Here is a 12,310-nt window from a genome sequence, read left to right as displayed (position 1 = left end):
CTTTGGTTTATGATCAATTACCTGCTAAACAAATGGCATTCTTATCTGCTTCAGCTGTACTTTGTGTTTAGAGCTCTTTTGGGAATGTTAGTTCATTCTTTTGTCACATTTATTTTTGTGCAGGATGAAGCAATATTGTATTTCTATTAAATAAAATCACAGAGCAAAAGCAACAGAGTTTAATTATGGACCTCTACAGGCCTTTTTCACAGAGGATATTTTGACATCCATTATTGGTGCTTGCAGCTCTCTCGAGAACTGCTCATCTGAACAACTTCACACTTGACACTGCGGTTCCATGGGTCCCGATCAATACAAGAGTCATAATGTAGTAGAAATGTTAGAGTATACTTAGAATACTTAGAAGTAAACCAGAATTTTAAACTTTAATAGAATGCTATTATACACCGTACTCTATACCTCTTTCAATACCACAGCAAAAAAAAAACAGTTCCATGAAGCCCTGTCCCCACTGCTGCTGCTCATCTAACTAAAGTTTATTAATATTAAACGTGTCCTAATTGCACCGCCTTTGCCACGAAGCATGTCACTGGGTCCCCACCAATACTTCTGCCAAGTGTGAAGTAGATCAGATGAACAGTTCTCGAGATATGCAAATTACACACACACAGAGATCCCTTGCTTTAGTTTGATAGTTAAAAGGTAGATAGGAGCTTCACACAGCCGCCTACTCAATTCGTTCTTGTGTTTTGGATTCTTTGTTCACTGAGGGGGCATGTGAGAAAAACTAAATTTTCTTCAAGAATTTAAGGTAACATGGGGAATCCAATTTAAGGATGTAGAATTCCTTTAATAGCACCTGCCCTTCTCTTACAAAGTTGAGAAGTCGAAATGACTGCTACTATATATCTGTAGTGTAGTTACTGTAATTTTTGCACTTTTTGATATTTTGCCTTTCTAATACTGCACATCACAGTTTGTTTTTAAAAGTGTATTCCAAATGAAAGTGAAATTCTATGTTTACTGTAAGTGCTAGATTACATGGCTAAATATGTTGATTCACTTTACTTTTTGGTCCAGTTAAATAGAGTTGTGCCATATATTTATTAGTGTTATAGTTACACAGATACTCGTAAGTTCACAAGGATAATGTTTTCCCTCCTCTGTGATAGCTCCTTGTATGGAAGAGTCCTCACCAGCAGAAGAGGACTCTTCGCATTTTTTCAGTAACAGGAAGAATGTCAAGACTTTCTGTCTTCACTGGGATACTTCAGACATCTGCAACTACTTCAGACCGCCACAAACACAACCATCCACTGGAATTTCACTGCAACGTCCTGACCAATATGAAACGAAATGATTGGAGCACGACAGAGGCTCATATGCAGAGGTTTAATGTGGTGATTTCAGGAAGGTAAAGTACACTATGGGAGATGGGGTTCTTTCCAAATGATACATGATGTCAGTATTGATAACTAATACCCGACTGCCTTAAACCTTCTGGTGAAGGTGGAGGTCAAATTCTCTGCAGTTCAATAACTGGGCCGAACAGCATGATACAAATAAAGGCCTACAGGTGGTGCTCCAGTTTAACTTTCAGTTATAGTTAGTGTTACCCTTTCTTGACAAAGAACCAAATCCAGTTGCTTTTGACTGAAATTGCTTTGGGGATAACGATGACCTGGACCAATGAGAATATTCACAGGCTTAGTTAGAGTTACAGTAACATTTAAAGACACAGAATCTGAGCCTCTCTGTTGTTTGTTGTGATAAATGGCATGTGAGTGCATGTGCCCATTATGATTAACTGTATTGTAGGGTAAACAGGGGATTGTAACACAGGCTAGCTGTAACACTTGTAACAAACAGATTTCCCCAATCAGGAACAACCTATCACCTGATTCACTCTGCACATGCTTAGTTTAGTCCTTAGCACCCTATGACAGACAGCCAAGTTTATAATCAAAAACTAATTAATAAAAAATATAAAATAATAATAAAATAAAAATAAAATTAATTTTGAGGCAAGACAGTAAGAAAAATAAAATAGATTTTTTTTGGTGACAGTGTTGCATCCCTGTTTGTGCTAATGTCCCAGCTGTTAGCTGCAAGATACACTAGTTCATGGCTACAAGAGTCGGGTTAGATAGATTGATAGATAACTTTATTTATCCCTGAGGGGAAATTAGGTCATCGTAGCAGCGGTACAAAGCAATCAGAAGTACTAAAAATAAGAAATATGAACAACAATAAAAGTACAGTGTCGCAGATAAACACTATATTACAATAGTAATAACATTGCAACAACATGTGGAAAAATGTTACATTCTACCTAACATCCAACACACACACACACACACACACACACACAAACTCTCTCTCACACACACACTCTCTCTCTCCCACACACAAATAACGTATAACAATAAAAGAGTGAAAAAATTTAATTTCCCCATTGTGGGACGAATGAAGAAGTTTGTGACTAAAACCTGCATGCATTAGTTTGTGGAATTTTGAAGTTCATTTTGTTCAAATTAATTAATTGCTGCAACCAAGTATTGTATTGTAAGTAGAGTGGAACAAAAAATGTAAAGCTCACTTGCAAGTTGCATCACTGTACAACAACAGCATTTTGTTTTTGTGCTTTCTTTCACTACATGGTTCCCAGGCAGTTTTGTATGGATGACAAAACATGACTTTAGTCTCAATAAATAAATGCATGCATACATAAATAAATCAAAGAATAAATAAATGCATAAATAGATAAATGTAAAAAAAATGTTTTACATTTATTCCTAAATTTATGTTCACTTACATTTATTTTTTTCTGTCTCTCTGTGTGTCTATGTTAATGAAGTAGGAGGTCCCATTTATCCATGCATTTATTTATTTCAGCGTTTATTTATTCTTGTATTTATTTATACATTTATTTATTTATTGAGACTTAAGTCATGTTAATCCTCCATGGTTTTAGTCCTTGACGCTTTCGGATTCGCGTTTGGTTAAAACTGACTTGTCTGTGCCGCCGTAGCAATGATAAACACTGACAAGCAGCTGTTCCGTCAGTGTTATGTTACATAGCTCACGTGTAAGACTCTACAGCGTTTAGTGTACCCGAGTGTCGTAGCAGAGACGAATTTGTACCACCAATAACACAATGGAGCCTGTTATAACAATAAACCCCGGTAGGTTAAACGCTGGTGACGTTTCTTTTGTTGTTTAATCTGAATGTCGATGCATGCTAACGTATACCATTTGTTACATATCTGGCTAATGCTGCGTCGGAGTGTTTCACTTTTGAGATTGTTATAAAGCCTGTTCCGTTGTAGTTGAGTTGTATTTGAATCGCCAATAACAGTAACGAGCATGCTTTTAAAAGGGTACCCGGTGAGTTTACGGTTTTATTTGTCGCTACGAATGAATGTCAACGCATGCTAGCATAATGCGTAGCAGTTAGCAGTTGTAAACGTTAGGCTAACGTTAGCATTAAACACGTGTGACGTTTTCTCTCCAGGAGCGACTAAATGGGACATCCGTCAGAAGGTTTGGGACTACATCGAGGACAATAATCTGGCCAACTTCCCCAGACCTGTTCACAACAGAATCCCCAATTTTAAGGCAGGTGTCCACGGGAAAGTAAATTTGTCGATTATGGCAAGCGGTTTTAACATTTAATCGAATCACACTCCTATCTGTAATTACATTTTAGATATCCACAATAACATTCTTCGTATCTCCAATTGCCATTTCAGATATCCACAACGTCATTCTTACTAGTACAAATGACGTCTCTTTTGCCATTCATGTGCATTGGGCTTTCAATTCTAGATATCCACAATTAAATTTTAGATATCTATAATGAACATATTCTTAGATTTTTTTGAGTTTTGAGTAATTAATGGCTGTCCTGGCTCTGCATCTTTTTTCTTTTACTGTGTACTTCCTGGGCAGGGTGCAAATCAAGCATGTGACAGGCTTGCAGGCCTGCAGGAGTTCAAGTCCAGCCAGACAGTCAAAGTAAACCCTGACAGACCCCAGCAGCAGGCACGCTTTATCACTCTGGAAGTAAGTTGACTCTGGAAAAAAAAAACAGTTGTCAGCCCTTGTACCCTCCTCTCCTCTCAACCAGGGTGCGTTCACAGCCTGTGCCAAGATGTCTGAGCTGCAGGTCTTCACCCAGACCACTGAGGTGAAGGTGGATCCTGATAAACCTCTGGAGGGTGCCCGGCTGGCAGTGCTACAGGTAGCACTTCACTGTGGAAGCACACACAAAGAACCTGGCTGTATTACAGATATTTATTTACTGTTTTTTTCTGTTACGATGTCAATTTGATCTTCATTGAGGGTGTTCAAATTAGAAATTGGTTGATAAATCATTAGCAATAAGACTGTAATATTTTGTAGTCTGTATAAAATCCTCTTGTTTACTTCTTGAAGTGTAATTTGATACACATCAATGCTTTGAATGCTGAATTTGAATCTGCATTTTTCAAAATTTTCACCATCCCTCACTGAATTCCTTCTAATCCAGTATTAATCTAGTAATTATATTAATTAATAATAAAGTTCTTGTGGCTGATTTTTTTGGATCATCTTTTGCAGGCCGAGAAAACTTTATTGGTCCCAACTCCTCGCCTTCGCACCGGCCTCTTCAATCAAATCACTCCTCCCCAGGGAGCCAGCAAAGAACAGCTACGCATATGCTCTTCCTCTCAGGTTTCAACTTGCTAATTATATATATTTTCATTGACATTTTCACCCAGAATTTCATAATGATTCAGATACCTCCACGATTCTAACTTATTCCTATTTTATCTTCTCTTCATGTCTTCTGAATCTTCCTTCAGGGTGTGAGAGACTTCAGTGTGCCCGTTGATCTGGATTCGAAGGTGAAGGTAGACTTGGTAGTGGTCGGCTCGGTGGCAGTGTCAGAAAAAGGTAACCGACTAAGCACCACTTTACCCAATTAAATTAAATACGGGAGCCTACAGATATTGCAAATTTGACTCACTTACAAATGATAAATTAGTATAAACAAATGCCTAATCATAAAGTTGTCTATTATTTATATATTTATGCACCACAGTGTTGTGAGCCTAAGACCAGTTTCACCACACGGACAGTAGTTTATCAAATCCATGAAAACCAGATTAAATCACTCTGCTTACCCATAAATGAACATTAGTTAAAGCCACATATGTGGCCTGTGTGTTTGCTTGCAAAACCGGGAGCGGTGTGCATCTCCCTGATGAGACAATTTGATACGTCTCTAGATAGATGGGCTACGATACATTTCTATAAAAGTGTCAGTGCTGCTTACCTTCAAATAGATATATTTCATCAAAGTATTTTTGTTCCTTTTACATTATGGCACGGGAAGCATATGGAAGACAAATGTCTCATTTCAGAATAAAATGTCATTGTGTTTATTACTTTTCAAATAGGCAAAATAGACATCTCCTACTGTGTGAACAAACCCACTAACATATTTACCATGTCACCAAAAACATGACTTTAACTCCACTGTAAGGTCTGAGGTCTTGAGCAACAAAACGGGTTATAGATGCTGTGATTACCTAAGATCTCACCCAATTGTGTTTGGGAACTGTTTTTAAAGTCTGTGACTTTGTCTCTGTATTCTTGCTTGTGCTCGCTGTAACATTACTAGCATCCACATGATCCTTGTCACTCGCGTATTTTTCCCCATGCCACGTCTTATTATGTGAGTTTTAAGATTCATGCTGCCGCTGGACTTTGTAGCTGTTAATTTTGGTCGAGTGTCCCTTTTTTTTTGGTCAGGTGACCCTTCCTTCTTACAGAATCGAGATCTCTTCCAAACTTTAGATTTTAGATTTGATGTTGAGCTTTAAACTGTCAGCAATGATGTTCTTCTTTCTGCAACCATAGAAATACTAAACGCTAGCAAATGTTATAATGTTGTCTAGGGCTAGTATTCTACCGATTATTCCATCGAGTAATCAGATCTAAAAATATATGTATAATTTTGCGTTATTTCGAAAAATAATATATTGTGCGTGCACGCGTGTTCCTGCGTCCAGTTTGACATGAGAGATGACAAGTCATTTGTCCCCTGGTCTTTAATGACCAACTGCGTGAGACAGGAGAAGAACAAGGGATGTCGGTGTCTCATTGTGAATCACTTGGCTTCAGTTGGTCATCTCTCTTCCTGTCCTTTCTCCGTTACTCAGCAGTGTCCGAGAGTTTCCTCGCTATAGGCACTAGATCCTTCTTTTAGTTAGAGGCTGCTAACGTTACGCATTCTCTTCCTGTTTCTCCATAACTACGGCAACTGCCCTCCTTAAACAGGAACAGCAGCGCTCTGTGAAGTGGCATTAACAACGGGTTACTTGTGTCTCAGACGCTGAAATTGGGAGATGTCTTGTGACAAAAATCATGAGTCTTATATTGTGTTGCGATCATTGTGTGTGTTTTTAGCCCACTGAGGCACCAGGAAACCCTGTCAGGGAGATGTGAAGAAGAACAGAAATCAGTATTGGGGCAGATGTACATAATCAGATCCATGTTCTCCGTGTGGGTACTGCTGTGTTCTGTAATGTAAATTGTCCCATCAGTCGCAATGTATTTTGATCCTCATTTTCAAAATGCCTGAGATACGTGATGCAGTGCTGCGGTGAAATAGACATGTTTAACATAATGCATACACTTTCAAATAGCTGTAAGTGTGCAATGCCACATGGTTCTCATTAAGCATTTGTCGCAGAGGGTTTTTACATGTTCCCAAGTTATTTTTATGAATTGTGTGTTATATTTTCGTGCAGTTTTTAGATGAAAAATCCTGTTTTTTGCAGTACATTTAAAAAGGCTGAATGTGATGCAGATGCGTATATAGTCCAAGCAAGAAAATGCTGCACCAAATATTAATGTAGTCTGTTATTCTTTGTATCACATATTGCAAAAACCTGCCTTTCTTGTCTTTTTTTTGGCTCTTGTCTTCTCCTGCAGGCTTGAGGATTGGAAAAGGAGAGGGCTTTGCTGACTTGGAGTATGGCATGATGGTCTCAATGGGAGCTGTGAATGAGTCTACTGTGGTGGTTACTGTGGTCCATGACTGCCAGGTTAGTTTACTTTTTCCATCAGAGTTCTGATGATCTCATGTTGTATCATGGAACTTGATAATTATTTTCTTTTTCTTGTCCAGTTGGCCTACAGATGAATTATTATTTAATTAAAGCTAGCTTCACTTTAATAATAATAATAATAATAATAATTATAAGCTTCATACAAGAGATTTAGCTCAGTGTTTTACAATACAAAACACACATTTAAATAAGGGCAAATAGACAAAGAGACAGTAGATAAGTAGATAAAATATATGTGAAAGTAAAAAACCCAACATTAAGAATAATAAAAGAATAATTTTTAGTAGAAAATATGAATGATTACTCGAAAGCCATGTTAAATAGGTCGTTTTTAGCTGTCACTCTCAAATAAAGACCAAGTCATTAAAAATCTAAATGTCACTTGTCAGGTGGTGCTTGTCTGGATAAAACTTTAATTCATCATTTAGTATGTTTTTTTTTTTTTCAATTGTTCAGCTTGCATTGTAGTGTGTAAAATGGCAAATGTGTGGCATAAATTCCAAAGGTCTTCAGTTTACACATATGTGAGTAAATGCATATTTCAGAAGTTGAAAATCTAGTTTAAGCAAATAATTTAATTCTCTCTAAATTATAGTTAGTTAAAATATACACATGATTCATTTGGTTTTTTTTTGTGCTAATTGGGATATCTGTGCTTTCAGGTGTTGGACATTCCAGAGGAGTTAATAGAAAGTCATGACCTGACTGTGGACTACATCCTCACACCCACCAGAGTCATTAAAACAGATTGTCAGATCCCCAAACCACAGGGAATCATCTGGTCTAAGGTAAATTAAAATCATTTTTCTTTGTTGTGGCATATGACATTGGATTGTATGAGATTTAGTTTAAATTACACTAGAATAAGATCACTTTTCTATGGGACCATATGCATCTGGGATACTTTTTAATGAGCACAATTTAGTGTTGAAATGTAAAAAATTCCCAATAGAATAAAATGTGTAACAAACAGATCATCTTGTTTGTAAAATGTATGTGTTACAGGAGAGCTGTTGGCCAACCGTGCTGTAAAGTTTTAGCTGTAGACTCCTTCTTGCGCACCTAATCTGACTATAAATTTTTGACTCTTTAACTGGAACAGATAAAAGCGTATTGAAAAGAGGAGCTCTATTCTGAAGCGCTAACCAAAATATTTAGCCTCTCTGGTCAGTAACACTGCCCTCTTGAGTACGTGTAATGACACCACACCTCATGCAGTTAATTTCTCTGCTCTAATAATTGTCAAATCATTATTTTGTTTCTTCTTTTCTGCTAACTCTTTTAATCAGTAATACGTTTTTTTTGATACAGTACATACAGTGCATATAAAGTAAATTCTCCTAAGACACATAACAATCGGCTATACTAAAAAGAATGTGGGGGAACACAGCCAACAAAACAAAATGATTAACTGTGTATGTATAATTTTTAACTCACACCTTACCTTCTGTCTATATTTAAACGTGAGTCTGGACCTTAAACTGCTTCTGATTCACCGACACTGGCAGAGAGATGTTGAGTGTTTTCCCCCCTGATAATTTGTCTTTAATTAGACATGATGGGGGCATTATTCTTCACGTGTGGATAGTTTGTGTATAACCTCTGGACTCCTTAAGACACACATGTAAGTAAACAGGACCCAGTGACCTCACTGGCAGGAAGGCCATGTCTGATCATCAAAGGCTCCTCTGCCCAGCCAGCTTGGCTCTGCAAGGGCAGGGGAACGACGGGTCAAACAGGCCAATGTAAAAACAATAGCCCCGTATATCCTTTACAGGACTGGTCTGTATCAAAGGCTGCCAAGACACTTAACAGGCTCAACAAATCAAGAGAGCGGCCTTTATTTTTAACTGCTTGGGAAGTGAAATGTCCTGCTCCTATAAAGGTATTATTACTTTAGCATGAGCTTTGGGCAGGATGGACTATTACTAATTAATTTGTCAGCTTTCGCTTTGTTATTAATTTAACACATCGGTAGGTGTGGCGCATTGACTCACAGGGCTGTTTGTTTGCTGTGTCTGATGCTCTTCCCCTTTCAGCCTTACTGAGCCTGTCCAGTTTTGTGTCTTCAGCTGGACACAGAAAAGCTAGAGAAGATTCCCATCCTGAAGGAGCTCCGTGATCTGGAGGGACAGGGTGGAAAAGATGTAACGCTGGGGATGGCGCCCGTTCCAGCAGAGCCTGGTCTGCAGACCGGTCGACCTAAAAGGCAAACCAGACGGAGGCCAAGGCAGAACCTAAAGCAGGATGATGAGGGAGAATCCAAACAGGAGAAAATAGTGGACTCAGAGCAGAAAGCAAGGTGGCGCCCGGCTAGAGTGAGGAAGGAAAGCAGAGGAGATGGTGGTGGAGGTAATGGGAGAGGAAGGGGAAAAAGAGGAGAGAATGTGGAGCAGGGCCCAGAGGGGGGCGCAGGTGAAGTCATGTCTCAACGTAAGCTCCCTCTGAGTGTGACCACAGTTTACCTGGGAGGAATCCCTGCTGGTCTGCGTGTTAGTGAGCTGAAAATTGCTCTCAGAGAGAGGGAGGCTGCCCCACTGAGGCTCACCTGGCAGGGAGCTCAACACAGGGCCTTCCTGGACTACATCGACCCCCAGGCTGCGGAGCAGGCCCTGGCGGCTCTGCAGGACCTCAGTCTGAATGGTCACAGTCTGCAGGCTGAGCTGGCCAAGAGCCAGCGAGGAGGCAGGAGGACCGGACAGTCCAATCGGAGAACAAGACCAACAGCCCAACCAGATACTGAGAGTGACACCAATGAAAAGACTGAGCAGTAATAGCAATAAGTAATTGCTCAGCCCAGGAAGTATTCATTTTTGGAGCAGCCTTAAATGCCTTAAGAAAAATTTAGTTTGTTATTTTTGGATTTTTATTACAAGAGGGCATCAGTTATTTGACCCATATACCTCTAAATTGACTGATAAGGCTAATGAGCTTAACATATGAAAATAATATGCAAGTGTTCAAAATCAAAAAGCATTTCACTAAAAAGGTATTTTGTTTATACCATTTGAAAATACTTAACCATACACCTACGTGCCTTGTTTATTCACACACACACCTCCTGGTCTTGTGTGTCCTGAGAGCCTTCAGTCCTTGAAGTTGTTTTTTTTAAGCAGTTCTTAGAGATCGACCTACTACAGTTATTTTGTACAGTTGTGAAGTGTTAAGTTCTCTGTATTTCCACAACCAGTTATCAATGTTTCCTCCTCCAAGAGGGTCATGTTTTCAGACCGTTTGTCTGCTTGTTGATCTAAAAACCATTTGACTGCGGCCATGAGCCAAAGATAAACTGCTTAGTTGTCGTGGCAGAGAGCGCCACCATGTGGTCATTTACACAACTCATACAACCCTGATGATTCCAGAGGCACGAAGCGTTCTAGTGAAATTAAAAATCTCTTTCATACTTTCATATAGACCACACCAATGTTTTACTGCGCAGAGTTTTTGAATTCTTTACAAAACACATTTTTCACCTCTCCTAAAAATTAAACAAAATCTCCACAAAATCTATAATATTTGAAAGACCGTAATATCATTATCCCCTTCCTATTGCCTTGCCAAATTGTGAAATAGCAATGTGGCCCATTTGACATGAATTGACATAGCATATTGTGCAGTTGTAACCAAATTTAGAAGAAGGGAACATATACCCAGCAGACTATAGAAACCTAATACGTTTAAATAGCCATAATTTAGACATGATTATTCTGACACTGTAGGAAATTTTCGGAATTCATCCTCGCACACAACCCTGGATTTGGCTCTGCCCTAAAAATCAACACGGTTTTCCATCAGTGTATTTTGACCAAGAACTGGAAGCAGATTACAAATGTATAAACCTGGCTTATTAAAAAATGTAATATTAATGGTTTAGAGGTTCGTAGCCTAAATTGTGCTATGCTTTTTGATTTCTACTTGCTTACTGTGGTTTCTACTTGCTTAGGTTTTTTTGAGAATTTTTTGAAAATAGAAATTGTACATTTAAACAGTGATATTTGTACCTTTTTGTTGATAGAAATTACATGTTAGTTTGAGCATGAAGCCATCCTCACCATTTAAGAGTTGCTGCCATGCCTGGATGAACTGTTGTTAATACAGTCTGTTTGCAACACATAATATTCTCTTCTAAAGTGTTTGACTGTACTGTTTCCAGCTTGGTGTCCTTTTTTCCAACAAAACTATCTTACCTTGATTTTATCAAACATTTGAGGGCTGGTTTTCTCCACACTGGTGTGCAGTATTTAGGAAATTGCACTGATTGTGCTTTTTGGAGACTGACATTTTGAAAAACCCAACTCCTACGTTGTGGTAGCCCGGTTGTAACAAAACCTGTTACTCCTGAAGCTATCCATAGAAATATACACAGTGTTCTACTGAAGAGGCAGTAATTAAATGTCAAATGCTAAACTTACAGCATGATATCTCAGACCAGTGAGTTCACACAACTACAAAACAAATTATTAAAATTGCTTTACATTAGTGATTGCGAGCAAACTTTGAGTTATGCATCCAGTTGGTGTTTTCTTGATGGGTAACTCATCATTTAGGGTGATGGTTTATAGTTTCCTTTCCTCACAGTACTTGGCATAAACATCCAATAACTTGTATCTTGTGCCCTGTACTGTTTGTCTTTCTGTGTCTCTGCACAGACATTACCTGGTAACTGATCACTCATGTCAGTCTACAGTGCCAACCAAGTGTCCTGTGTTCACTGCAGTCTTGGTTGTACTGGGACACAAGCACACAGCATGTCTGTCTGCACAGAGCAGGCCTTAGGCTTTTTATGGCACTGTCATCCAGGCCTGGTGAGGGAACAGCTGTGGAGCCCCATCTCACTCTGTCAGCCCCCCGCCAGAGCTCTGAACCTCGGTAAATGTCATCGGTTTGTTAATGCGCCGCTCCACTCCTGTTGAGCCTGCCATCTCTGTGTTCAATGGCATGCTCATTTTACTGGGGTTCAGTCAGTGGTCATGTTGTGAGATTTCAAAGCTGCACAAGTATTAAACAGCATGTTTACGGCCTGAAGTACAGACCTATGTGTACACACACACACGCGCCTTGACAGCATAGCTTGCAAAGTAAAATAGAGGACATCTTAAATTACAATTTAGTTACATGATCTAACTTACAGTAGTGATCTCACTGAGTAAACCATGTGAATGCTCACAAGATAGATTGCTCTCCTGCCACGTTTTCGCTACATTAGGAGCACCTGTTATTTTCAACAC

At 39.0% G+C, this 12,310-nt stretch overlaps 1 protein-coding gene across 3 annotated transcripts; it reads left to right on the top strand.

The window, feature by feature from the left end:
* Nucleotides 1-3,004: 3,004 nt before the first annotated feature.
* On the top strand, nt 3,005-11,225 carry mthfsd (methenyltetrahydrofolate synthetase domain containing). Of its 3 annotated transcripts, XM_083912132.1 has the most exons (9): nt 3,107-3,146; nt 3,476-3,579; nt 3,913-4,026; nt 4,091-4,204; nt 4,564-4,677; nt 4,809-4,899; nt 6,946-7,058; nt 7,745-7,870; nt 9,155-11,225. In XM_083912132.1, exons 1-9 carry the CDS (start codon nt 3,119-3,121, stop codon nt 9,854-9,856), a joined length of 1,506 nt encoding a protein of 501 aa, XP_083768258.1. In that variant the 5' UTR covers nt 3,107-3,118; the 3' UTR covers nt 9,857-11,225. The 3 variants fall into 3 exon arrangements, with proteins under 3 accessions (XP_083768256.1, XP_083768257.1, XP_083768258.1); XM_083912130.1 differs by lacking the exon at nt 3,913-4,026 and having other exon boundaries at nt 3,005-3,146; XM_083912131.1 differs by lacking the exon at nt 4,091-4,204 and having other exon boundaries at nt 3,005-3,146.
* Nucleotides 11,226-12,310: the final 1,085 nt, after the last annotated feature.

Source organism: Echiichthys vipera (genome assembly GCF_963691815.1).
Source record: "Echiichthys vipera genome assembly, chromosome: 1".
Taxonomy (NCBI): domain Eukaryota; kingdom Metazoa; phylum Chordata; class Actinopteri; order Perciformes; family Trachinidae; genus Echiichthys; species Echiichthys vipera.
Note: the sequence above shows the minus strand (reverse complement) of the source record. Positions and strands in the feature narration are given on the sequence as shown.